Raw genomic sequence first — 27,400 nt, 5'->3', positions numbered from 1 at the left:
TTTCACAAGGAGTGACTGAGTGATGAGCACAGTCAATTTAAAAATTCTAACCAGTACGGATAAATAACTCATCTGCATGATTTCTTTCAATAGGGGATTTTTCGTCTTAAAACAAATCCAAGCAGCTGAAATCATTTAAATTGAGAATGAGAGTATTATGTGTGTGTGCCGATTTATTAATTGTCATATGTAAGATTGAAGGATAGATTAAAGTCATGCAGCGCTTGTCATGCTCTCACAGTAATCAGATGTGGAAGAAAGATTGGAACAAAGTGATTTTTCATGTTGCCCGGGACACGGCAAAAACCTTCGCCTGTGATCCTCTCGATGTCATGTGGCTGACATGGAGTTACCGTGCTCAGGTGGAGGCTGGTGTCTTCAATTCGGAGTTTGTAGAGATTGCTCCTTAAGTCGATCAGCATGCTGCAGCTCTTTCAGTTGCTCTCCCACTGTCAGCCATTTAGTAGCAGCCTGATCACGAGACTTGCGTTAGGCCATGGATGATCTAATTTTGCCAATATTTTAATCCATTATTTCTTTTTTCTTTTTACCAATCATTTAATCCATCAGTCCTCATGTTTGAGTAACCCTTTCGATACAGACTGTGGAATCCTAGAAGTTGTCCCGTTTTGTAGTTTCCTGCAAATGTTTTGACTTCTTTTTCCTTGTGTATTTTTTTGTCTCTTTGCATTTATATAAAGCAGTCAGCTTTTTCCAATACGATGTGACTCGTCGGCTGGGCGGTTATGGAAATAATAATATTAATCACTATTATTTCAATTGAGTTAGAAATTATTCATTGACGTCACAACTTTAATTTGATCCAACTACTCAATTACTCAACACTATCGTCACAACCTCATGCTTCTTCATCCCTGCACGTTGAACACCTTATTCTTCAACTCTCTTTTGTTTTTGTCAAGTCCAAAATGAACTTGTGAAAATATTGTGAAATTCAAGCTGTTTGCATTTTCATTCTGTTGCATCCACAAGCCCTGAGCAACTGTGATATTACTTTTATACAGCAAACGGCAAAATGGCCGCCTCATGAGAGGGATAAAAACCGGTGAAATTAGCCGCTTAATTCATATACCACAAATGCAATAATAATTAGAATGTCGTCTTTTGACCAGTGCAGGTGCATAGAACCTATAAAGATTTGTTTTCTTCTTGACCTTCTCTGTAGGTCAGTGATGTGAAAGTATCTTAACGATACTGACTTCCTCTTTTTTTTAAATGTGTTTTAATTCCCATCTCAGGCAAATGCAGAAGTGGCATTAAAAAAATGGCATCTTGGTGCAAAAATAATCAAAAAGAAAGCGGCGATGAGTCATGTTGGGAAACCACAACAAGGTTGTGAATTTGCTGTTGGCACCCACCATAGTCCCTTTTACGATTGGACATTGACACTATGGTAACAAAGTATTATTTTAGCCTCGGGGTCTTTGGATTCAAGGCTCTCCTTATAGAGTGTTCTTAAGCTTAAAATAGCGTTGAATAATGTGTTCTTTAGCAAAGGCAAATCGCCTCCGCATAGCTGAGTGAACGTGTGAAGGCTGCTTTCCATGTCCACGTCTTGTTGAATTTTGATTAGGTAATTCGGTTTAGAGGAATGATTCTCTGGCTCGTGGCCAGGAATGAAAACACGAAGTGGTGGATTGTCGAGTCTCGTTTTAAGTCAAGGGGATGTTTCAAAAGACCAAGAAAGGCATTTGAAGCGCCTAATTTTCAAAGCACACATGGGGATTAAAGCTCGGTTCTATTTCTTCACTAACTGGAAGAATAACGCTTTTTGTACAGTAAGGAATTACAGCCAAAAGGCTTTGGTGAAGAAAAGAACTACCAAAGGATTTTAATATGTAAGTTATTGCGACACACTTCGTATATTCCGGCCGCTTTACTTTTCGTAGACTTTCTCAGCTCAGGACCGACCTTTCAGTTGGTAATGATGAGTTGGATGATTAAAATGGTAAAGCGCTTTGTATTTTTTTTTTTATTTCTCATTCTATTAGCAATGTTACACCTGATTTAATTTGATTTTGCATTAATATGTAATGTATTGCAAAATATTTTTGTTGTTTGCTATTGATTAATACCAAATAACATACAAATTGTTCCTTCCATATCATTTCAGAACGTTGGGAGCAGAGAAATAGCAAATAATTAAAGTGTCAGTCTGTGTATAATCTTTATATTACATAAACAACTTTTTGATAATGACAATAATTGAGACATGGAATGCAAAATACAAATCAAATTGTTTCATTTGATAATTTTATTTTCATTGTTTTGAGGCACTGTCAGCAAAGGCACCTATTTGAATGCCAAAAATTATTGTAGCATTATTTCATAACAAGAAAAGCAAATTGGTACTGTTGAACATGATCTGTATACTTTAGAACTCATTCAGGGTGGATGTTTGATCTTTGTTTTAAATTTCCAAATTCAAATAAAATTTGAATTAATCAGTTCCAAGTGTTATCATGATTCAACAGTGACTCATTTTTTACATAAGTGCAAAGAGAAAAAAAAACAGTTTATACTTTACTGTAAACCTTATAATTGAGAAAAAAATGGCTATGTCCATTAAATTTTATCTTTAATTTTTAGTCCCTGTGCTACATGTTTGCAACAAAAAATTGTTGTGCATTTTACGTATAACATATGAACTACATTTACTTTAACTCAAGTTATGGAAAATCAACTGCTGCGGCCTACACATGAAAAACATGAAGTCAGACACCAACTATTCTGTCTTGTGATTATCATACTCCATCAATTAAAAGTGGTTTATAATCATTTGACGCTAATGATATTTAGCTGGATGATGTTTACCAAATCTTAACAAAGACGTTTTCCTGTTCTAGATCGACCACATGACTTTTGTTTTTCCCCCACATCTGCTTTCATTTTCAACCAGAAGTCCTACTTGCCGTTCCAAACAACTACCTGACTTGTTGAATGATTCATATCATTGTCAGGTTGAAGCGATTCAGATTACAATTGCGTCACAGTTTTTTTCCCCCACCTGTATGTTGTTGTGACTAGTCCTAAAAACACTGTGTAACATATTGTCGGCCTGCTCTTATCATGCGTACTGTCCAATTATTCTTTGCTGCTCAATTTGGCAGCCTGAGGGGGTCAACATGAAGATATTCTCTTGATGGATGCACTGAGGAGTTAAATGACAATAGCTTGTGCTCTGCTAGTTTTCATCCAGCAGATAAGATTCTGTGCCGAGGAAAAAGTGATCATGATCTTGATCTTTGGTTACTGGCTGACAGCAGCTGACCGCAGCCTTCTTTGCAGTTTAACTGGAACGATACACTTGTTTAGGAAATGGTATGACTGGAGCGTCTACAAACATTTGTGGTTGACCATGTGCACGATTGCAGAAAAATCTGTCGTAAAATACTATATAATAATAAAAAAAAAAAAGGGCCAATCTCTATTTGTCTAAAGAAATGTCATTTCCTGCACCGTGTTTGAGTGCACATAAGGAGCAAACATGCTTTATGGAAGTAGCTCCTTGACATTTTAGCCCAGCGCTGTGACTCATCGCTCGTAAGGTAACGTCGAACATTAGGGCCTCCTCATGATGCTCATCACCCAAATGTCCAATTAGATCAGTCGGGATGTCAAAGTGGAAGAACGGAAAACAACAAATATTACATAACCTATACACTCCCCCTCATCCCCTCTCACGAGGAAAGGATCACATCCTTTTCACTGCCCTCACTGCTAAATTGTGTACCGAGCGCTTCATAGAAGAGACTGGAGCAGGCTGAGTGACTCATCTACCAGACTCCCATGACTCGGCCTCCCGTGATCACCCGTGTAAAGACGCAGGTCACAGCAACAGATGCCCAATATAGTGCTAAATCCCCAGAAACTTAATCCAAAGTATTAGTTGAAGCAGAGTTTATTGTAGTAGGCCATTACTCTGAAATCTGAGGTGGTTTCTGATAAAAAAAAAATGCATTCAAAAATCTTCCAGTAAGTCATCAATTCAAATGTAAATGGTAAATTGGACAGTTATTTTTTTTCAAATGCTTTCGCTCCAGTTCCAACTGATTTTCCAAGATGTATATGAACACTTTTGGGTAATCTCTCTTTTATCAAATCATCTCACCTGGCTGGTGCACAAAGTATTCTAAAATTTGATTAAAGTCTTCAGAGGTGGAAAACAAGCAACCCCTGCCTGGAAATTGGCATAATCTTGCACCACTCATTTCCCTTTTCCCCCATTAGAGGAAATTGGCCACAGCCACAACACTGATTGAGATTATTTAGCCACTTTTGGTGCATCCTGGTGGAGTGAACCCATCCCACCTAGCTGGCCACCTCCTTTTGGGTGAAACGGCGAAACTCGCATGTTAGACCCTGATGAGTCTGGTCTCCATCTGCATCATCTGGCACCAGTGATTTAGGCATATTCAACTTGGCAAACACAAAGACAATCGTATTCCTAATTCCTAATAACATGAAAACATGACTTGCTTTTCCAGTTGTGACACAGGAAGGAAGGTGATACGGATTCTTTTGCAGTAATCAATTTGACAAATATGTCTCGCTTGCTTGTAAACAAGACACAGTTGTATTACTATTTTGGTTTATGTCAATGAACTGTCACCCTGCATTAATATGACAACGCATCCTGGAACCAGCTATTGAGGACTCAAAGGTGAAGACAAATGGCATATGCATATTATTTACATTCCCTTCTCAAAGCATTCAAACAGTGAGGCTTTAGTTTTGCTGCTCTGGACCGAAAACATTTGGACTTGACATCAAATAATGACTGACATAGGATCAACAATTTGTGTATGATGATGAAATGAGCTTCCACTTGTGCAACTCTTTAAAGTATTAAAGAGCCGTAACGGTCTCCTATTTGATGCCTTGGAAATTCTTTTGTACTTTACTCCTGATACATTTGAACAACAAGATGCTTTTGAAGCTGTGGAAGCGTTCTACGGACTGTGTTTTTTTTCTGAAAGATGTCAGGAAAAGCCGACTAGAACATTTGAACTATATTTGGGATTAATGAAAGACTCCAAATCGTGTCAAGTATGTGCTGACTTCATTTAACTTCATTTTGAATGTGATTAGTAAGCACAGCCACATTCTAGTTATAAGATTATGTGCACAAGTGTACAAGGACATTTTATGTTTATTTTTATTCACATTAAAGATGGCAAATATTTTAAAATTATTTGTCTTGGTCTTGTTATTTATTTATTTTTTTTACATGACAAAAATCTGGCATTTGAACAAGGCTATGTGGCCTTTCCACATCTTTGCAGTTAGATTGAGGTCAGAAGTTTTTGTAGTTGAAAATTCACGTGTTGAGCTTGAATTCTGAGAAATATAACAAACTAAAAAAAAAAAATTCCCCCAGGTTTTATTTTTTCCAAATACAAAACATATGACCCCAATCTGATCATACGCATCCACTGTTTGTATCGACCAGTGTGTTTTGATATTTGAACTTTTCAATCCTGTCAAGAATAGAATTGGTTTGATTCCTGATTCTCTTATCTGTGATGTTCTTATCGGCGTGTTTGTCTCTTATCAGGTCAGCCTCCAGAGTCTAGAGAATTTCCTCTGTCTCTTCCACTATGTGCAGCATCACCCTCAGCACACCAAAGATGGACTGAGATTCTGGTAGGTGCCATTATTAGCCTGTCTGCTCAAGACTGATGATATGACAGCCTTTTAATTATCATCATCATCTTCATTTAATCGTATGTATTGGGACAGAGTTTGGGTCACTGTGAAGTTGGGTATTAATACATTGTGCAAGTGCAGCAAGTGATTGGGAGCACAGTTATGAATTTTATAGACAAAATTGTAATAAGGGAAACATTGCTTTTGTTCATGCCCAACTGTAACTTGACAAATATTAACAGTTGTCCAAGTTACAGACATTATTACATGCAGGAAATAAAAGAATTCCATTGAGAAAGACTGAGCATGGGACATTTTGGAATTCAAGTGCTTCTAAAGTGTAGTCCGAGAGTTGATTTGTGCGTGTCTATGAGAAATCGGTGCTCTCTAAAAAAAGCTGAAGAGCTGCAGGCAATTTAATATTTGAATTTGCAAAATAAGATTTGACGTTTCCTACTGTTGTTACAACAGAATGTACACCCTACAAGCCACAACAATCGATTCAACCAACATATTGTGATCTAAGTCAAGAATGCCCCATTGTCTGTGTTGTAGTTTTAGAATGCTGCACTGCATGTGTGCATGTATACATACATCCTATTATTATCTCACTGACCAAAATGTTAGAAACTGGTTTCAACATATTGCAGTATTATTATTTTTTAAAGCGAGGAATTGAAAAGTAACGTGTAATACTTTGTAAAGGAACAGTTAAGAAATTCTGTCAACTCTGTGCTATCAATGATCCCAAATAAGCAGAGCGTCTTATCTACTGTACATGTTGGCAAATTGAATCGGTTGCAACAGCTTTTCTGATAAACCGACATCTGTAGCAATGACTAAATTCGCTTCCAAAATCCCGCCATCTTCTTGTAAATAGAACTAAAAGCATGGCAATATAAAGCTTGTCACCATCACAGTTGCACTGGTATTGCAGGTTTTGTGAGTGATGGTCTATTCCAGAGGTCCTCTGCAGGTCATTGGAGGCTCTTGCAGTATTCCCAAGGCCAGTCCCCTTGCCATGTGACATCACATGCTTTCATGTGATACGCTGATCTGCTGCGAATCTGGGAAGCTTCCATTTGAAATTCCAATTTAATGGAATTTGCTCGGCAGAACAGAAAATTCAGTCAGTCGGCGCACGAGAAGGTATGCAGATACAGCCAGCGGTCGAGCTGCAGTCAAGCTTGGAATATACGCAAGATGGCGGGAAGAAAACTCTCATTCCCAATATTATTTGGTAAGGCAACCAAATATGTTTGAGAAGAGGATACTATACACTTGAGCTCTGCATTTTTATCAATACATTTATTGTGTCTGTGATTGTCAAAGCCAGGTTTTCTTTCTGACTATATCTAGATATGGTTCACGAGAGCAATATGTGTTTTCAAATGACTTTAACATTGTTAGGAGAGATAACGGGTTCATTCAACTGTGTAGATGACATTATGTGTTTCTTAAACAACAAACACAAAGACGCGTTGGATAGACAGTCCCAAAAAGTACCACTCTATATGTTTTAGCTCAAAAATTGATGTTCACACTATTTTAACTAGTGTCATGTATATTTTTATCTTTAAATCTTCTAAACTCCTGTTTGTTTGTTTGTTTGTTTGTTTGTTTTTTTCCACTTTTGATTGGTCTTTTTTTTTTTCTTTCTTAATTATGACTGGTGGACTGGAATTGTGGGACAAATAAAGGAATATCTTATCAACTACAAGGTTATACAGAAAATCAGTTGTCTACTATTTGTCCGTTAATAGGACTTTTGACAGTGTTGCACAGCAAGTCTCTTTCTGCGTGACGTTTCCCTTCAAACATGTCAATGGAAAGATTTAAATTAAATTATTATTATTAAATTATAATTAAAACAAATTCAATTTTTAACAATTTTATGAATCGCTGGTCACGGGCAACTGTACTGTGCCACTGTTAACTCCCCACCATTTTGTGTAAACAAACATGCAACCAGAGTGTGCCGCTGAGGAGGCAATGGCTATTCAGAATCACTCTGTGGGTAAAAAGAACACGAATTAATTTAAGCTGTTTTTATTTTGTGTTTATTTGTGTCGAATGTGCTGCCACAATTGTCACTTGATGTATTTCATTGATATAGTCTATATGCAGGGGCGTGGTTGGCATCAGGAATTTTGGTAGATTCCCGAACGGCCGGTCCAAATTCTTCCACACATGAATATATTTTGGTGCATGATGGTTGTGTAATGGTCACGCATTCTTTGTTAGTGACTGCTTGTCTTTCCTCATCTTATGTCACAATTTGATATTTTTTTATTACGGTTAAATCTTTGTGATTTGATTTGCTCTTGTGCCAATGCTGCTATTGTATATTTCACTTGTTACTTTGAGGAGCAATACATATTACATAATCCTTTATGTTGATCTCAGGCTCTCTCTTTCTGTTTCTTTCTCTATTAGCTCAGACATGAGTGGGGCCAGTAATACGCTGGCAAGGGAGTTCCTGACTGATGTACACCAGCTATGCAGTGCGGTGGCACAGAGAGCAGAGGCACGGGAGGAGGATGAGGAGGAAAGTCATATGGTTGCACTGGGGGAGTACCTCGTCAGAGGAAGAGGATTTTTGTTGCTTAGCACCCTGGATTCCATCATTGACCAGGTGAGAATTTTCAGTGCCATATATAAATTGTAATGCATATCAGCAATGAGTTTTCAAGGTTCTCCCTGTCACATTCTCGCTTTCCCTGACCTTCCTCCCGTCTGAACTGAACTTCATTTACGAAACGGACATAGACTGGCCATTTTACTTCTATTTGTCAGAACATGGTAATCCCAAATGAGAATAAATAGTATAAACAAAACGGATGGATGTTATGTTGGACATCTACGTTATCTCTGCCTAATCTCATCTTTTTAGAACTGATATTTACCCACTGCCAAAATGATTATTGTGCGTTTTAATCTGGGAGCTGATCACTGTTTACAGACACTTGACGAAGTTGGTTGATTGTTTTTAATTAGCACATGAAGAAGTTGGTTCTCGCTGCAGTGAGGAATGCTGTCTGTCGCCTGGGTCTCGGAAGCAAGACAGCCATGTAGACGCTACATTGTTTCCCCACTGAAGATTTACAGATTAATCTAGCCAAACATCGTAAGGTGGTCTCAAAAAAGTAATCATAAACCGGTTAATTTCACTGCTCATGTTAATTTTGACTTGGTAACGAGAAGCAAGAGGGTACGTGTGTTGCGCTCAGTTTGTCTCGATGGGCGTGTCTTAATGTGACATCAGAGTGTGACCAAAAGGTGAGAAGGGAGGCTTTCGAGGTAACCCCCGTGTGTTTTGTCGCTCACTCAGGAGCTGACTTGCAGAGAGGAGCTGCTCACCTTGTTGCTGTCTCTACTCCCACTGGTGTGGAAGATTCCCGTACAGGAAGAAAAAGCACCAGGTTTGTACATCATCAATATTAAATGTTTATGTCGCAATTACTAATAAGATGACTAACTGCGTAACAGCTCTTTGTTGTGTCCAACCAAATTGTACAGCACACTTTATTTCATGTCATAATTACCGTGTTTATTCACAGAGCTTTTTGTTTATTGTCATACTTTGCTAAGCGTATGCGCCCTTTGAACTCTTAACTTGGTCAAGTCGCCTAACATACAATTAAGCACGACTAGTTTTTGTTTATTTACCCCAGATTATTTTCAAAACTTGTTTTCGTTTTCCCTTTTCGACCAGTGGTTTCAAATGCTGTAAATGATGACTAAAGTGAAAGCCATGAATTATCGGAGTGCCTACAGGAGCCTCTGACCTTTGGATGACACTGGTATTTAGTACTGGACTGATGATCGTCTGTGGCATAGACGCTAGACATTTTTTACTTTAATTATTTTCTTACTCACTGAATGTGTTTTAACAAGTGGGTAATGGTTTCTGACAATTAACCCCCATGCACATGTGCCACCATGATAAGGAGTCTAGAATCCTGAAGCTAAACGTTCTGTGAGTTGCGTAGCCGTGTAATTTTTCTCTCTAAAGCGTGTTTTTGTTCTGTATTTCCAAAAGCTCACAAGCGACATTTCTCTATGTCGACAGATTTCACCCTGCCGTCGCTATTAGAGGTGTTCCTCAGCCGGGAGGTAAAGGCCGTGCCTCTTAGAGCAGGACAGAAGCCTGGGACAGATGAACAGGAAACTGGAAAGAGGCCGCGTGTCAGCAGTGGCACCTGGAAATCAAGGAGGTCACGTAGGACAGCCCAGAAATACTCTGTAAAGGATGCTCGGCGCTCCCAAGTTTCTACCTCAGATTCAGAAGCCAATGCTGAAGACAAGGCGGGCCCAAGTGGCACAAGGAGCAGAAGGTCGCATGGCTCTACCATCCGTGTACATCATCTACATCATCGTTTGGAAGCCACACAGTTAACGGACTCAGCGACCACCACCACGGAAACCATGAGCGCGCCATACCTTCATCCCAGGGTCTCTGGGTCTCACGCAATGGACACCGAAACTCTGACAGACCCAGCTGCAATGTCAATATTTAATCGCATGGAGAACTCACCCTTTGACCTCTGCTACGTGTTACTTTCATTACTGGAGAAAGTGTGTAAATTTGATATGAGCATCAATCACAATCCTGGCTTGGCAGTCAGTGTTGTTCCAACTCTGACCGAGATCCTAACCGAGTTTGGAGATTGTTGCGGTCCAGGAGGTGGTGGAACTGGGGCCGATGAGCTTGCTGGGGGCTGGACAGAAGAGCCAATTGCACTGGTGCAGAGAATGCTTCTGCGCACCATTTTGCACCTGATGTCAGTTGATGTCAGTCAAAGTGAAACCCTTCCAGATAGCCTGAGACGCAGCCTGACCGACCTGCTACGGGCCACTCTAAAAATCCAAAGCTGCCTCGACAGACAGACCAATCCCTTTGCTCCTCGACCAAAAAAGACCCTACAGGAAGTCCAAGAAGATTTTTCTTTTTCCCGCTATCGCCACAGGGCACTACTCCTGCCTGAGCTTCTCGAAGGTGTATTGCAAGTCCTTCTGGGTTGCCTGCAGGCCTCAACACCCAACCCTTTCTTCTTTAGTCAAGCACTAGACCTCATTCATGAATTTGTCCAGCACCGTGGTCTGGAGCTTTTTGAGACGACAGTACTGCGTCTCGAGGAACTCGGGATGGCGAGGGATTCAGAAGTAGGAGGCGAGGCTTCAGATAGGCTACGAGGTTTAATTGCCGGGGTCTTCAAGATTGTAAGTGCAGTGAAGAAAGCAAAGTCAGAGCAGCTACATCAGTCTGTGTGCGCTCGACGTCGTCACCGGCGTTGTGAATATTCCCACTTCCTTCATCATCACAGAGATCTGTCGGGTTTGCCTGTCTCCGCTTTTAAGTTGGCTGCCAGGCGGAACCCCTTTGAGGAGGACGGCGAAGGGAAGGAAGGAATGGGGGGCGATGCAGTGCGTTACCCCGAACGCTGCTGCTGCCTGGCCGCCTGTGCTAACCAATGTCTGCGGCTCCTGCAACGCTTGTCGTCCAGTGGACCGGCCATATTGCAAGTACTGGCCGGGGTGCAGGCTGTTGGAATCTGCTGTTGCATGGACCCTCGTTCCGTGATACGGCCACTCCTGGACGCCTTCCAAGCGCCAGGTCTTCGTAGTTATCAGTCTCATGTTCTCAGTGTTCTCGGCAGACTAGTACTAGACCAGCTTGGCGGAGGACAGCCCTCGGAGAGAGCGAAGCTTGCTTCATGTAACATTTGCACTTTGGACCACAGTCAGTTGCCAGGCCTGGAGGAGACGCTACAACATGGGGAACTTTCAGCTATTTCTACCAGCCTATGCTACCGCTCCCAGGGGATTCTGCCAAGTGGAGGCAGTGCAGAGGACATGCTATGGAAGTGGGATGCCCTTGAGGCTTACCAAGAGCTCGTGTTTGGAGACGACTGGCACCTGAGCCAGCATGTCGCTGGTCACGTGTGCCACTTGACACTGCGTGGCAATGCTGTCGTGCAGTGGCAGCTCTACACACATATCTTCAACCCTGTTCTACAGCGAGGGGTCGAGCTAGCCCACCATGCCCAGCAGCTTGGAGTATCTACAGTTTGTACCAAAGTCTGCGGCTATCACACGCAGTGCCTGCCCATCGAGATTCTACTCGTATATCTGCAAGCATTACCCGCCCTTCTCAAATTCAGGTAAGTTATCCGATTTGTTCATATTATTCTCTTCAATACTACTTGAAGGCGTTAGGTGCTTTGAGTAATAGTGGGAAGATGATTATCTGAAATATCTGTTAATGATCAGTTTTAAGGATAAAAAGGATGCCTGGTATTGATTATATAACATATAAATATAAAAAAATATATATATATTTTTTCATTATTGCCTGATTATTAAATCCATCCCATTGTCATTAGATCAGTCCAACCTTGTCATTGCTAATTGATGCTAATCAATAATTTAGCAAGGCTTTGTGGATAACAAGTGACCTGGGATACTATTGTTAGGTTTTGTGACAAGGGTACAGCGTTGGAGATCTGGAAAAGGCTGCAGTTTCCTAAAGCTGCATAACATACACTCGACAGTTTGACTTTGTTTGGATGTTTTCGATAAGAGTTCTGTATTGGTACAGTGTATGTTCATAAAAGAATATGGTAACTCAAAAGTAACTTTAGAAAGGAAACCGTTTAAAAATGCATTTTGTCTCGAACCAATGTAGCTGGAAACCTTACTGATGGGTGAACACATTTTTTGTTTAATTAACCATGAAACAGAATTTTTCATTCATCACTGCCTGGTTATACTGATTTTGTCTTTGGCATGCGTTATAATTCAAAACCCAGACAAATTACAAGAAAACAGTAGTGTTTATCCAGTAATAATTTTCAACCATGTCTCACACTTAACGCAACAATTATTTTTTTAATAGAGCTGCAGGAGATGCTACATGTGACATGATCTTGAAAAACATTAGTAAACATTAAAAAGGAAAAAGGAAACATTCCATCGGGATGACTATTTGTTTAGATAAAAAGGTTTTGCACTCTAGGAACTGAAGCACTGCCACACCTTGATTGATTGATTGATGGATTGATGAATTAATACTGACAAATATTTCCATCACAGGGTCATCCGAGATCTTTTCATCAGCTGCAATGGCCTCAACCAGATGACAGAACTAGTGTACCTTGACCAGACGTGCTCTTTAGCTTTGAAAGTATTTGAGATTCTGATAACCAGCTTCGGACACCAGCAAGCTGACAGCGCGCTCCAGGAGTTGGAGATAGCTGTTGCGGAAAAGAAGCCGACAATCTCAAATCTGGCTGAGGATCCGGGCTCTAGGGGATCTGGAGAGGGTCCTCAGAGCCTCAGCAAGTTCTATGAAGTGCTAAAGGAGGCATACCCACGCCACAAAAGTCGTAGCGGGCAGGGCCGTGGAGCAGGTCGTTGCCAAGCAGAGACGCACCTCCATGTCATTAACCTCTTCCTCTGTGTTGCGTTTCTGTGTGTTAGCAAAGACGCCGACTCTGACCGGGACTCGGCTAATGATTCGGAAGATACTTCGGGCTATGACAGTACAGCGAGTGAGCCTCTTGGTGGGCGCTTGGTATACCTGTCCCCCGACAGTGTGACCCTACCGTCCAAAGAACAGATCCGACGGGCAGCTGACATTTGGTCAGTGTGTCGATGTGTCTACCAGGCCAATCCTTTGTTCCAGAGGCAATTCTTCAGACTTGGAGGCTTGGATGTTTGTTTGCGCCTCATGAGCATGGTTATTCAGAAGCTTTCCTGTAAATCCAAGGATGGCAAAGCAAAGAAAAAGGAGCTCAAAGTCAAACGGAGCCCAGACTCCACAGTTAGAGTAGATGAGCAAGGTCAAGGTTCAATTAAGAGTACTCCAGCTGAGGGGAAAAGCAAAGATCCAGCCAAGAGGCTGGAGGAAGAGTGGCAGTTAGAAAGTATTCGCCTTCTTGAGGCCTTATTGGCGATTTGTCTAAACAGTGCCAGGACGGACTTGGAGCTTTCTTCTCAGGTATACATCTTCAGCTATCAAACACAAAATACAAATATTCTGGTCATAGTGAGTGTCTCACGTATGGTATTATGTCTTCTCTGTAGCCCAAGTCAGTGGGAGATACCTTGTTAGAAGTCAAAGAGCAGCTTTCTTGCTCGGGGGTGGTCAACTCTGACCTCGCCGTGCCACTCTTTGATTCTCTGCTGAGAGTAGCTTTGGCCGACGTGTCATCCACTCCCGATCCCCCTGAGGAGAAACCAGACAGGGTGAGTCCTGCCTTTGGAGATGCTGTAAGTGACATTATGCATTTTTTTATCCTATCAACTCATGTAGTTTTATATAGTAGCGAAATCAGAACACTAGAGAAAATAACAATACAAGATAATCGCATGACTTCATTTTTCCATTGATCAAGTTTTGTTTCTCCTCAACAAAAATGCTTGTTCCAACACAGGATGGCTCATGCTTTCATAAAATAGATTTTACGAAATTCTGAAGCACGTGGTGCTCTTTCAGTGAGTCATGCAGAGCGTCCCAATGATCCAGCTGAATTTGTTCTGTGAAGCTCGTCACAGTCAAATGATGTCACATGGATCCACACAGTGTCTTGGCCTATTTTTTTTGTACAGGAACGGAATTGTTCTTTACTGTCCGCCTCCACGGTGAATCAGTTGACACTTAAGACTTGTTTACTTGTGTGCACCCCTTCATGTCCTTTTGATGACGAGCTATGCAAAACAGGAACTAGGTGGCTTGCTGTACAAGTCAGCTAATAATAATTCATCTTATTTGTACTTCAGTTTTTACACATCCATTAAACAATTTTAAATGGTTGGCATTTTGTTCACATTTGCTCTTATTGAGATTAAAATATATGATTTGATGTTTTTTTTTTTCTCTCTCTTTGTCTTGCTTCCTCTTTTTCCTCTCACCGTCTTTCTATCAGAAGTTCCAAGTGCTGGTAGAGGGGGCAGCTCCGACGGGCGATCTATCAGAGGAGGTGGACGGCGTTGCGAGCTGCAGCGTCAAGCCCCCTGGGGAAGAGGAGGAGGAAGAGGGCTACGACGCCGACAGCGAAAGCAACCTTGATGACATGGACAACCAGGAAGAGGGTAGGACCACACTGCAATTCACTCATCCTTGAGAATCTGTAACATATCATTGTCAGAATCTACAGCTGAGATGGTCAAATATCACTGCTAATGTTTTTTTTTTTTTGTTTTTTTTATAAATTCAAAACACTCACCTCAGTCACAGGGAGTCATTTAAGTCTCAATCTATAAATCCTCTATATTTACATTCCTCTCCTATTTATTTTTTGTCTGTAATAAACGTCAACAGAGGTAGTCTTGATAGATTGAGACGTTGTGTATATTTCTCAACCTTTAAACTTGTTTATTTTTAACCTTGGGAAACAAAAAATGTGGAGCCTCCTCCTCCTTCCAGTAAACTGTACTTTCCCCAATAATGACAAAAAAAAAATTCTATGCCTTTTTAACTATGATGCTTAAGCTATTCAAACTTCCTTTTCAGTATCTTCCCCTGCTATGATATTTGGCAATACCAAATTCTGAGTACTTGCATGACATTGCAAAACACGTCATTTGCACTTTTTTCATGCACATATATATTTCTGCTTTGTTCTTGTCGGTTTCAGACAGCCTGATTAGACACATTCTCTCTTTCACCTCCTCAGAATACAGTCATTGTTTGGAGTTTTAAAACTGCAGGCTACTTAGTTCATTGCACCGCATGAGCTGGATCTTGTGATTTGTTAAATCTCCATTAAACATCTACTTCCTGGAAAACATTCTCAACCTTAAATCCAAAATACTGGCCTCGTTCAAAACTGATTGGATTAAAAATTCCTTCTTAATTGCTCTCGTTTTAGTCGTCCTCTGTTGACACAATCATGAGAAATTAGTCCAAATGTGAAATACTATATTACAATGAGGAAGTTAACTTAGAGGCTATTTATTTGTCCTATAAAGGTTGTCTGACATGTTGTCTGACCCTGTGTATTGTAATGTGCAGTATAGTGGTCATTTCCTTCAAACGGGACTACTCCCTTGTTTGTGCTCTGCAGAAGTTTTGGCAGAAAGTTGCAAAGCCCACACTGTCGCTGTCGAATAATAAGAATGAAGCTTTCAAATGTTGTTTTCTTTTTTGTTAGAATAACCTACAAATGATTTTTATTTTTATTTTTTCACGCAAAATGAAGAACTTTCCCCAAATTTATGATGACATTCATTGGGCAGTTAGCATTTCATTTAGGCCTGCATTTAAACTGTGTGTAACATTTCATGTTTTCAACAAACAGGCTAAATTTGTATTTTAATCGAAGATCAAGATTGAACCAGATGCCGATTTGTTTGTGCAAGTGTGGAGGACAATTGAGCAGTGTGAACTTCAGGGGATTTACAACACTCATAAAAAAAAAAAAAAGGCGGTTTGACAAGGCGCGTGAGCGTCTGCTGGGCTGCTCTCAAGAAAGCAAAAGCAGACTCTCCTTCTGCATTTTATCAGCCGCCACCAAGACAGCTGCTTGGAGATGTAGCAGGCAATGCCTCTGGATGGTGAAGCTGTTTAAGCGTCCAGCTGGCCTTGTTCAAGTGCGGCGTCAGTCAGGAGAAGGTTTAAGATGTGTCCGTGACGGTGTTTCTCTGATTTAATGTCGTATCTCATTGGCTGCTCCCTCAGAGTTGAAGGTGGAGTCTGCGCAACGTGAATTTGCGACAGTGGCAGACGGTCCAGGGCGTGGCCTGCTGCTTTTCCCAGAGATCTGTACAATCCAGTTGCAACTACTGGCCACCGGCTCTCCAGACTTGGATGTCGTGAGTCATGTGTTTCACAGCCTGCTCGGCGCAGTTCGCGCCAACCACCGCAATGCCGCTCTACTCTATGACCAGGTCGGACTAACTTCTTCTTCTGCAAGTTTCTTAATTTTTCTTCACTCACTGGACTCTCAAGTATGACTGACGACTTGATTTGATGCTCACAGGGAGGCGTCAAAACCATCCTGTCTGGCTTTCATAACATCCTTAGCCACGCGGACCATTCACTTAAAGGTTTGTTTTGCATTTTTTTTTAATCACAATTTTATTCATGCAAAAATGTGTGGATTTCCCGGATAATTTGGGACAGATATCCACATTTTGGTCTATGGAATTATGACCTTTAGAAGTATTGTGATGTGCTTACCTTGATTGAAATACTCAATGTGTGTAATCTTGCTAATTGGTTTACATTCAGACTGCCAGACTGTTATAGTGGAGGTGCTTGTTGCCATGGTGAGCCAGCGAATCACAGCAGAGGAACTGGCTCTATTGATTCGTCTTTTCCTGGACAAGACCCCACCTACTGTAAGTAGTAAACCCATCCATCACATGTACAGGTCTGCATGTGGTTGGATAGCTTGTGGGCATGTATTTATTATGGCACCACCACGTGCTTTTTAGTGACACTTTCTCCTGTATTCATGTCTTGGTTCTTGAAATACATCAATGCATTTTGCTCCCCCTGTTGCTCAAACAATTAACACCCATGTGTGTAGAACAGATGTGCTGTCACAAATTGCCACCACAGTTTTGTGCTATCAGGCAGGAGATGTCACTTGTAGTCTCCCCGAAACACGTTTCCAAAAAGGAAGATTGGAATGCAGTAACATGCTACGTGAGCTGCAAAGCTACAGTGGTCACAAAAAAACGTGTGGTTAAAAGCTCTTGAGGTCCAAACATTTCATCTTAGTTCATTTGCATTTACACGTTTATTTTAGCTTACTCTTTGTTTTACCTGAAAATGACATACAGTACTCAAAGTCAAAGAAATGGACGCTAACGTTTCTTATTATGTGTCTTCCCAGGAGATTTTACTCCAAGGCATCTTACAAATTGTTGAAGCCAATGTGAACATAGAGCCTCTTCACCTGCTGGACTTTCCAATAATCCTTGGGGCCTCAACACCTGGAGGAGTGTCACCTAGCTCCAGACCAAATGGCGCTGCTGGAGGGAAAAGTGTCGCTCTCCTCTGGAAGGGCAAACTATCTCCTGGTCGTTGGGAGGGAGACAGCGAGATCAGACCGAGTCACCTGCGTTCCTCTCCCTGGCACACTGCTCCTCTCCACTTGCCCCTAGTGGGGCAGAACTGTTGGCCTCACATGGCCAGTGGCTTCAGCGCCTCCATGTGGCTTAGGGTGGCCGAGCAAGAGGAAAGAGCAGCAAACATCGACAAGGGTGAGAAACACATTGTTGAATAAAAGTCATTGATACCCAGTCTGTACATTTCAGTATTTTTCTTCTCTTTTTCCAGAAAGGAGGAATCCTCCTGCTGCTGAGGCGCACCATGGCTCACCTCAGGCTACAAAAAGAGGAACGGAAGAAGGCCTCATTCATATTCTATCCATGGGCTCCAAAGCACTCATGCTTCAAGTGTGGGCGGACTTCTTCACTGGCTCACTCACATTCAGGTGAGTGTTCTAATACGCCGGCGTTCCTATGAGGCACGGGCTTAGTAAAGTTTTATATTTGAGTACACTGCTCCCACAGGGTTTGTATCGACCCAAATGACGAGATAAAAGCGGGGCTGTTGGCGCAGGCAGACTCTGTCGAGGGGCTCCTCCAGCCCGGCCAATGGCAGCACCTCGGCCTCACTTACACCCAACAGCCCGAGGGCAAGAAGAACATCCATGGCCGTGTGGTTGTCTGGGTCTGTGGCATCATGTAAGTACAAATATGGTGACGTAAACGGATGAGAAATCGTTGGTAACCAAACCGTAAGCCTCCCCTCTGTTTCAGGAAATGTGAAGTTTTCTTGGACTACACCTTACCCCGAAAAAGCAGTTTATCCTCTGACAGCAACAAGACCTTCTGTATGTTGGGCCACTGTATCCCATCATCTGAGGATCTTACAAAACAGCATTTAAACTGGAGCATGGGAACTGTTCTCCTCTTCAACGGTAGGACTTTAGTTTTATTCATTTGTCTCACCTCACTAACTTTGAGACACAATTTGAGTCTCTGCAACTCATTGTTTGTATACAGTGACACGCACAAAAATAAAATAGCTAACGACGTCACATTTCTCTGAAAGGGCTTCTACTTCCTCACGTTGAGTCACAGTCGGATTTTTTGCGTCTCTGAAATTCAGGAATTTTATTTCTCACCTTTTCCAGGGGCCAGAGTAGGGCCTGAGGAGGCCTTCTTCCTATACACCAGTGGGCCCGACCTGACCTCAATCATGCCCTGCAACTATGGCAGACCTACAGGGTCGTTCTCCAAGTTTGTCACTCAGGAAGCACTCAGGTGTGACAGCGTACGAGAACTTCTGATGAAAAGCAAGGATGTGGACACAACAGCCTTAGTGGTAAGTCTTGAACCACAACTGGGAAGAATAACACACATAGCAACCTGTCTTTCATTTATTGTTGAATTTGATGGTTTGTGTGGATTGCGCCTTAACAATTATTCGTCATTACCGACACACCGCAGGGAGTCACTTTTCCTCAATGGAAAAAGATATCGTAAAACCTCAGCTAATTCATTGAGAACAAAAACACTCCCCTTGTAGTAATTGCTAATGAAGTTGAGGTTAATACCTTTGGTGATTGGAAACGGAAAAGAGCCGAAGCCGGAGAGGAATAACTGGCAAGCTTTTTTCTTTCCAACAAGCCAACATCAGTCCGAGAAACGACGAGGGTTAGCTGAGCTCGGTCCACTCACCATTCTGTCTCAATAGGTCAAATAAAGTCCAAGTTGAATCTGTTTTATCACAGGAGAGCCTGGCAGTTGTGTATGCTCCCAGCAGTCCGAGGGTCTATACTATCTATGAACCCGTAATTAGACTGAAGGGACAAGCCAAGACGGTGGTTACCCAGCGGCCCTTCAGCTCCAGAGAAGTGCAAAGTGTTTCTTTAGAGCCAAGCGCTCTCAAAGCTCTGCTGCCAACTGAAACCCAAGGCCTGCAAAGTGTCCTGCATAAGATCGGAGGGACAGGAAATATTGTCTTCCTCTTTGCACAGGTCAGAGAAGCCACACATGAAATTACTACAAAAAAAAATATTACAGCACCAGTCAGAACTTTGAACACGCATGCATCTTTCATGTTGCAGTATCTACAATGCAACTGCTAATTTAAAGATAAATGCACTAGAGAAGCCATGTTTGAACACCAAACCTTTATACTGTGAAATGTGTTAGTCAGACTGGATACTTATCCTAACATGTATTTGTGAGCCAACATGCGTGCATCTTTTCTCCTGTGCCGGGTGAAGACGAATTCTAACCACAGATTGAATTTTGTTCCTTAGACGGTGGAGTTGAGTGACTGTGAGATGACCCAGGCTTTGGCCTTGCAGATACTCTTGTCTCTGACCCAATTCAACCAGCATCGCATCCATGAAATGGACTATTATCATGGCTACTCTATGATACACCAAGTTCTCATCAAGTCCAAATGTATCGTTGGATATCATATGCTGAAAGTAAGCATTCGATTTCCAGATTATACACTGATTATGTGCATTAAGGGCTCTTTATTTAACTGTCAAGATGTTTTTTCCCTCCCAGTCTGCATTTAAAGGTTAAAGCATTTGTTCTCATTTGAGTCAGAAACACTGTGCTGTTTAATTTGACGGCCACTTAATGTTTTCTCTAGACTTTGTTGGATGGCTGTTGTAGCAGACCTGTCTTAATCCTGGCGGATGACGGGCAGTTCCGATTAGACACGGAGTCCATTGCTGTGGTGCAGGACATCAGACTGCTCTCGGACATCTTGTTGGACTGGAAAATCTGGGCAAAAGCAGAGGTGAACGCAAATATAAATGTCTCAATTGCAGTTTGCAGCAGGTACAACGCCACAAGTTAGTAAACAGTATCTGGTTTTTTTTTTAGTGTGGTGTGTGGGAGACACTTCTGGCTGCTTTGGAAATCCTGATCAGGGTGCATCATCCTTACCAGGTCTTAAACATCCGTCAGTTCCTGAAAGCTGAAGTGGTGGACCGTTTCTTGCTAACTTGCCAAGTGTTACAGGTGTTTCAAGCAAAAAATAGTCATTATAGCGCCATTAATTGTATCTGAGCAACCGTAACTTATGCTGGTATTTGTCTTCAGGAGCATCGGGACGAGCACCTGACTGCCATCCCGCAGGAAGTTTGTTTGTCTTTTGTCAAAATAATCCAGGAAGTGCTAGGATCACCACCTGATCTGGACTTGCTAAAACTTATCTATAATTTCCTGCTGGCAGTTCACCCACCTACTAACACCTACGTTTGCCACACTCCATCCAGCTTCTACTTCTCACTGCACATAGGTGAAGAGTCAGCAGGGGAATGTAACTACAAACATATGTGACTTGTATTCATTGAGCTCTTTTAATATCATTTGTCAGATGGGAAGCTGTATCATGACAAGTTGCAGTCTATTATGTACCTGCGACACTCAAACAGTGGAGGGAAGTCCGCCAGCAGCTCAGTGGTGTCTCTTTCCCCAATTGTCTTTACCGATACTCCCCACGAAGGTAAGCCTGTTTCAGTTGCTCCTTTGAAACGCTCCAGTGGGTTGTTGGAATAGCGTACAGCAGTTTGTAATAAGTACAATTGAGCAATTCGGGCTTTTGTCTTGGCAAATTTGTGTGGAGACTTTTCACACAATTAGAGCTCACAAGCATGGAGACATAGCATGTTAAAAAAAGTTACTCATTGTATCTTTAAAGGAAATGCCACGTTCCCATTAACCTATTGAGAAGTTTATTCAAAGGAACGATACAGCTTTGGAGGACGCAGCTGAGAATTTTGTCCTGCTACCAGATGACAGTGAAGGCCATCTGAGGCAAAAAAGTGCACATGGCCTCAATTTCCTCTTTGGAAACATTAATAATGCTATCTACTAAAAACGTTACTTACTACATTGGCTGTTTTTTTTTTTCTCTCTCTTATCTGGTCATGTAATATATGTGGCTTCTAAACCTCTTTGCTCAATAGAGCCAGTGATGTCAGAATATTTGTCCATATCATGTGTCATGGGCCAGTACTATTAATTGAGTGACTCCACACTATTGTCGTTTGTTGCTGCAAAGTAGAAGCGAGTTACACAGTACTCAATATGTTGTTTATTTTTTAGGCCATCTCCTTGGTCCATCGCCTGAGCACGGGGGTGATGATCAATCCTTACGCCCACCCAGCCTTGCACCGTCGCCTTACTCATCCCCTTTATTGACACCCCGCCTCACTCACAGTGGCGTGAATGAGACTCGCGACATCGAGCGGGCGTCGCTGACCGCCCAGCATGCTCTGGGCAGTACCGAAACGCTCAAGAAGGGAGGAGGTGACGAGCAGCTCCTCAGCAGTTGTGAATCCGCCAAGACGATTTGTGACTCGAGGGACATTGGTAATGAAGGATCTCGACGCACCCCGTCCATCAGCGTGGAGGAGGAGCGGGACGAGGCTACGGAGGTGGACAGCTTGGCAGAAGGGAGTGTGGGCGTGGTGGAGTCCGAGGACAGGTTTGACTGGGCCAGTGATGAGGCGCCTCGACGCCCTGACAGCTTAAAAGGTATCCAATCCTTCCAGAGGAGTCACAGCAACCTGGCCAGTCTGGGATTGGCTTTTCCGGCTCCGAATGGCTCATTGGCAGTCAGTCGCTGGCCCAGTGCAGCCGATCGAAGCTCTGTACCTGAAGACTGGGAAAGTTACACCTACTCTCCCGGATGCGAGAGAGCACACAGCAAAATGGATTCCAATGACCGGTATGTGGAAAGCTTTTTTCATTTGACTTGGAGCAGCAGTAGCTCATCCATAAACGCTCGCGCTTAAGAATCCAAACTAGGGCACTGAATCACACACTCTGTGTTGCAGTACGGAGGACTGCTTACTTCTCATCTGCTGTGGCCTCTATGACCTTCTGAGGGGTGTCCTACTACTGTTGCCGGACCTCATGCTTGAGGAGGTTATGGACAAACTGATCCAGCCTGAGGCCCTAACTGTCCTGGTCAACCACTCATCACCTCTCATCCAGCGAGGAGTTATGAAGGTCAGCCCTGTTTTCCTACCTATGATTTCTTTGTGTTTGATTTGATTATGAAAGACTCTTCATGATATGCCACTTCTTTTTCCTAGCTGCTGGATGCATACTTTGGCCGAGCCAACAAGGAGCAGAAGGAGAAATTCCTGAAGAATCACGGTTTCTCCCTGCTGGCCAACCAGCTGTACATCCACCAGGGCAGCCAGGGGCTCATCGAGTGCTTCCTTGAGATGCTCTTTGGACGGCCTGTGGGCCTGGAGGAAGAGTATGTTTATCTGCAAGTCTTTAATGTACTAATGGCCTGCTGTTTAAACTAATCCATTTTTACTCCATAACTGTCTAGTCTGGATCTGGAGGAAATGGAAACAATCTCACCTTTCACAAAGCGTTGCATCATCCCAGTCTTGGGTCTTATTGAGAACTCCCTGTGCGAGAACTCTTTAGTGCACAACATCCTCTGCATGCTACTGCAGCTCCTCAACGCCTGCCCCAAGCTGGCAGACATCCTGCTCGATCACGGGCTGCTCTACGTGCTCTTCAACACCCTCTCCACCCTCAATGGCATGGAGACCTGGTAGGCCAGCTAGAATGATGAATCTTTTCATGATTGCATATCTTATCGAAATCGCAAGACCCTATCATGGAATTGATATTTTTCTTGCAGCATTCCCCTGAATGATTACAAGCTCCTGGTTTGCGACATCCAGCAGCTGTTAGTTGCTGTAACCATCCACTCCTGCAGCTCTTCAGGGTCCCAGTACTTCCGCATCATTGAAGACCTCATTACCTTGCTCGGTTACATGCAGACCAGCAAGATGCGGCGAACACAGGGTAAGGATTGGATTCTTGAAATGCAAAGCACATGCGGAATTTATCAGCGTTCAGCGTACTATTCACATATTGCATCGAGCCGTCACGCTCTGCTGCACAACAAAACAGAGCTCATTACCTACAACTACAGAGCGAACGGAAAGGTCATTCGTCCATTTGTAATCGTTTTTATTCCCACTTAATGATTCCGTTCTTTTTTTATGTTGTCTAATTTATTCATCAATCTGTGGATTCTGCAGCTTTTTAAAAGCATTGAACTGTTTATATGTTGAGCTAAAATTCCATCATTGTTGCTCATCTGTGCATAGCAGTGCTGACTTGTTTTTTCACCTGCTCCCTTCTAGAGATGGCAGTTGCTTTGCAGTTTCGTGTCCTTCAGTCGGCTATCGAGTTTATAAAGACGACAGCCAATCAGGCACCTCAAAAGCTGAGCAGCCCCCATAATGCGCCGAGCTCGCCTCATCACACCATTTACCAGAAACGAAAGAGCATTGCAGGTGAGTGCGGAAGACTGGAGCCACATTAGCAAAGTGACCCCTCTTGTTTTTGTTTTGATTTGTCGTTAATCATTATCTAGGTCAAACTCCCAACTGCATCTTTTTTCCACATATCAACTGTTTTTTTTGTTGAATGATCCTCTCCTCATCCCAATTTGAAGGTTCCATTGCCTTGAAAGACTCCATTATCCCTCGCATCCCCAGGCAGCACTACTGCTCCTACGGCCAGATCCCCTTGCCCTCTCCCTTCAGCTTCCTGTCCCAGGACTCCCCCCTCCCCTCCCCCACTGGGGCTCCATCCTACATGCTCCACTGTGATGCAGGTAGCTGGGACTCCGGTCCACAGCAGAGAACATTGTCCCAGACTTAGGACATGTTTCCAAATGTTGCAGTGAGCTCAATCTCTTTTCTCTGCAACTCACTTGGGGTTTTAATCTGCCCGGTACCTTCATTCGCTACTGGTGCTTTGTTAGTGTGTGCATGCTTTTGATGAATGAATGCTTGACTAAATCAGTGTCAAGCATTCCTGCCCAGATGGTATTTTGATCACTGAAACTTCACGCTTTCCTGTGCGCAGTGATTTTTGACATGCTTTTTCTTTTTTTTTTTTTTCTCTGCACCTAAATAGAGCCATGTGTCCATTCATTTTTACAAGTCTCAGGTTTGCACTTTCTCACTTGCACTCTCACATTTTCTTGCAGGCCGGCGTCGCTTCTCGTTAGCCCAGACCGACTCTTTGCTGATGCGGATGCGCTCCGTGGCCAGCGATGAACTCAACCAGATGATGCAGAGGAGGATGAGCCAGGAGAACCCCATCCGTGCTAGCGAGACGGAGTTTGTGCAGCGGCTGCAGAGGCTCGTGGTCCTTGCTGTCAACAGACTCATTTATCACGGTGAAACTATATTTTGTATTATACATGCACTTCCGTGGTGTTTATTGGTAGGCTTAAATGATGGTGTTATATTTTCAAGGACCGTTAAGTGCTTGAATTTTGGATGCAAGTGCTAGCAATTATTTTATTGGTTACAAATATCGATTTGTCTGTATGGTTACATTTTTTCTATGGACAATTGCTTTATCTGATTTTTTATCTTTGTCTAATCCACTTGCTTGTTTTCATTTTAGATGTCAGTCAGGATTTGTTTGACCTGCTCAACATTCCAGATTCCCCAGACCAACAAATTTTCACACCAGAACTGGGAGACAATTCTCACGAAGAGAGCAGCTCTGCCTCTGCCTCTGCCCCTCACTCACCTACTCCTTTCACATTGCCACCTGCCAGCAAAAAGAGTTTGCAGAAAGACATTCTTAAACTCATGATGGATGGAATCAAAATAAGCCTGGTAAAACAAGTTTTTTCTGATTGTGATTTTTTTTTAAATGGCCGTAATGGATTGAACGTTATTGTCGCATTTGCATTCTCAGGGCAGTACTGGTCGAGGAGGAGCGCCGCATCAGCAATGGCGAAGAATCCTATGGTCATGTCGGGACACGTTCCGGGTCCAGATCGGTCGCCTGTTGGTGCACACATTGAGTCCTGCCCGTCCCTTGTCTGACAGGAAAGAAGCACTGGAATTTGTTCTTGATCCAAGACATTTGGATATCCTTAAGGAGAGCCTGAGCCCCGGTCTAGAGGTACGTGAAAGTGTCTTTCTGGTCGCCGTTTATTTTAAAATCGCAGAAATTCATGTTTGGATTTTAGTCATTTGAACTGATGGCAGGGGGGGAGAAAAGCAGAAATAGAACATACTGTGATATAGGAAAGGGTCAGGCTTTTCAACACATTATAATCAATGGCTTTTTAGATAATTGTAGGAATATATCACAAGTTTTTGTTAAATTTCCGCAATACCTAAAAAAGCCACAAGGTGACACTACAGCTTTGTGAACACATGTCTTGTTAGCTCTCGATTATGCCTTTTGTTTTTCGGTATTACTAGGAATCTTCGAAAGGAGAGTACTTTATTTTAGGTTTGGTGATTTTTTTTCTTTAGAATATTACCTCGGGAGTTAATGTTTTATTTAATCATGACTACAGTTTCAGTCTGAAACACTGATTCACTTTTCTTGATTGATTATGGCTAAAAAGACAATTATTGGATGTCGGGCACTGTCACAGAGCGTATTGTGGTCGATTATTCGCAGGTTTCACTGTATCTCCACCCTTCTGATAGATTTGCTTGCTCTTTATCAAGAGTCATCTACATGCCACATATCTCTTTTCATAACACGTGACTCATATGCAAATTAACCTCTCTCTCATAGCATGGACCCAAGTTGTCACTGTACCTTTATGAAATGCTGCACGACCATAAGGACAACCTGACCAAAGATGAGCAGAATGCTGTGGGCGTATTCATGACCTCGCTCAAGCTTTGTGGTCACCGCTGCATCCCACCCAACGTTCCACACAAGCAGGATCTACTCAAGGCCATTAAAGAGGCAAGCCTTTCAGCAGCAGCAGCAGCAGGCATGCATGCCTGCCTTGTCTTAATTGGCTAATGCCAAGAATGCAAATTGAGTTGTTTACTCATAATGTACTTCATACAGGAAAAATTAAAGTATGAAGCAGAGGAGAATACAAGCAAGGTAGCATGGGAAAAGAAAATGACCAGCACCCAAAAGAAGTGAGTGCAAATCACAATCTTGAAACAATCTAATCTTTTAGTAATGTAAGTGTGAGTATTTTTCTTTCCTTTGCAGTCTCATCCAGAGGCTCGACGGAAAGTCCAAAGACATTTCCAAGATCGCGGCTGACATCACGCAGAATGTGTCTTTACGGCAAGGTATGGAGAGAAAGAAAGTCATCCAGCACATCAGAGGCCTCTACAAAACAGACCTGAGCGCCAGCCGCCACTGGCAAGAGTTGGTGCAGCAGCTTACGCATGACCGGTGGGCACACAACTACATCTTTGAGCTGGGAGATATGTGCTATTCATTTGTTAAGTTAGCTGGGATAGGCTCGTACTTTGTGATTTCAAGTACCAGTCCTGGATTTTTTTTGGACGTACCTCATATATTCATGTCAATGATTTGTTTTTGGCCTTTTTCCAGTGCGGTCTGGTATGACCAGACATCCTACCCTACGTCCTGGCAATTGGACCCAACTGAAGGGCCAAACCGTGAGCGGCGGCGACTGCAAAGATGCTACCTCACCATCCCAAACAAATACTTGCTCAAAGACAGACGTAAGCCAGAAGGTGAAAATGCGTTTAAGTGGTGTTGAAGTTGTTTTTTTTTCCTCTCCCATTTGTCTGGGATCTCATCCTGATCCACTTGCCTCATATAGACGCAGTGAAGCCATCACTGTCATTCCTGTTTGAGGATAAGACGCACTCGTCTTTCTCCTCCACCGTGAAAGACAAAGCCACTAGCGAACCCATCAGGTACCCTATGTTTTTCT

At 42.6% G+C, this 27,400-nt stretch overlaps 1 protein-coding gene and 1 long non-coding RNA gene across 4 annotated transcripts in view; one reads left to right on the top strand and one right to left on the bottom strand.

The window, feature by feature from the left end:
* The window catches only part of lyst (lysosomal trafficking regulator), a 36,364-nt gene that overhangs the window by 1,302 nt on the left and 7,662 nt on the right, over positions 1 to 27,400 (top strand). The window contains exons 3-38 of one of the 3 annotated variants that reach the window (XM_037272532.1): positions 5,579 to 5,667; positions 8,107 to 8,305; positions 9,002 to 9,092; positions 9,743 to 11,834; positions 12,766 to 13,672; positions 13,759 to 13,920; positions 14,601 to 14,766; positions 16,355 to 16,563; positions 16,656 to 16,722; positions 16,907 to 17,016; positions 17,517 to 17,886; positions 17,963 to 18,119; positions 18,199 to 18,372; positions 18,448 to 18,608; positions 18,825 to 19,015; positions 19,425 to 19,670; positions 19,959 to 20,132; positions 20,306 to 20,455; positions 20,542 to 20,679; positions 20,761 to 20,959; positions 21,038 to 21,166; positions 21,769 to 22,393; positions 22,503 to 22,677; positions 22,764 to 22,933; positions 23,012 to 23,242; positions 23,333 to 23,499; positions 23,844 to 23,996; positions 24,158 to 24,319; positions 24,698 to 24,889; positions 25,123 to 25,340; positions 25,423 to 25,632; positions 26,263 to 26,439; positions 26,548 to 26,624; positions 26,701 to 26,889; positions 27,052 to 27,197; positions 27,287 to 27,383. In XM_037272532.1, the coding sequence (XP_037128427.1) occupies positions 5,579 to 5,667; positions 8,107 to 8,305; positions 9,002 to 9,092; positions 9,743 to 11,834; positions 12,766 to 13,672; positions 13,759 to 13,920; positions 14,601 to 14,766; positions 16,355 to 16,563; positions 16,656 to 16,722; positions 16,907 to 17,016; positions 17,517 to 17,886; positions 17,963 to 18,119; positions 18,199 to 18,372; positions 18,448 to 18,608; positions 18,825 to 19,015; positions 19,425 to 19,670; positions 19,959 to 20,132; positions 20,306 to 20,455; positions 20,542 to 20,679; positions 20,761 to 20,959; positions 21,038 to 21,166; positions 21,769 to 22,393; positions 22,503 to 22,677; positions 22,764 to 22,933; positions 23,012 to 23,242; positions 23,333 to 23,499; positions 23,844 to 23,996; positions 24,158 to 24,319; positions 24,698 to 24,889; positions 25,123 to 25,340; positions 25,423 to 25,632; positions 26,263 to 26,439; positions 26,548 to 26,624; positions 26,701 to 26,889; positions 27,052 to 27,197; positions 27,287 to 27,383 (9,170 nt within the window). Of the gene's footprint in view, positions 1 to 5,578; positions 5,668 to 8,106; positions 8,306 to 9,001; positions 9,093 to 9,742; positions 11,835 to 12,765; positions 13,673 to 13,758; positions 13,945 to 14,600; positions 14,767 to 16,354; positions 16,564 to 16,655; positions 16,723 to 16,906; positions 17,017 to 17,516; positions 17,887 to 17,962; positions 18,120 to 18,198; positions 18,373 to 18,447; positions 18,609 to 18,824; positions 19,016 to 19,424; positions 19,671 to 19,958; positions 20,133 to 20,305; positions 20,456 to 20,541; positions 20,680 to 20,760; positions 20,960 to 21,037; positions 21,167 to 21,768; positions 22,395 to 22,497; positions 22,678 to 22,763; positions 22,934 to 23,011; positions 23,243 to 23,332; positions 23,500 to 23,843; positions 23,997 to 24,157; positions 24,320 to 24,697; positions 24,890 to 25,122; positions 25,341 to 25,422; positions 25,633 to 26,262; positions 26,440 to 26,547; positions 26,625 to 26,700; positions 26,890 to 27,051; positions 27,198 to 27,286; positions 27,384 to 27,400 lie in introns of all 3 variants that reach the window. The other 2 variants (XM_037272530.1, XM_037272531.1) reach the window with 2 other exon arrangements.
* LOC119135160 lies at positions 13,617 to 14,356 on the bottom strand. Its single transcript, XR_005100501.1, has 3 exons — positions 14,141 to 14,356; positions 13,779 to 13,900; positions 13,617 to 13,686 (listed from the first exon to the last, which is right to left on the bottom strand). It is a non-coding gene; the product is annotated as an uncharacterized LOC119135160 (long non-coding RNA).

The sequence above is a fragment of the Syngnathus acus genome, chromosome 15 (genome assembly GCF_901709675.1).
Source record: "Syngnathus acus chromosome 15, fSynAcu1.2, whole genome shotgun sequence".
Taxonomy (NCBI): Eukaryota; Metazoa; Chordata; class Actinopteri; order Syngnathiformes; family Syngnathidae; genus Syngnathus; species Syngnathus acus.
Note: the sequence above shows the minus strand (reverse complement) of the source record. Positions and strands in the feature narration are given on the sequence as shown.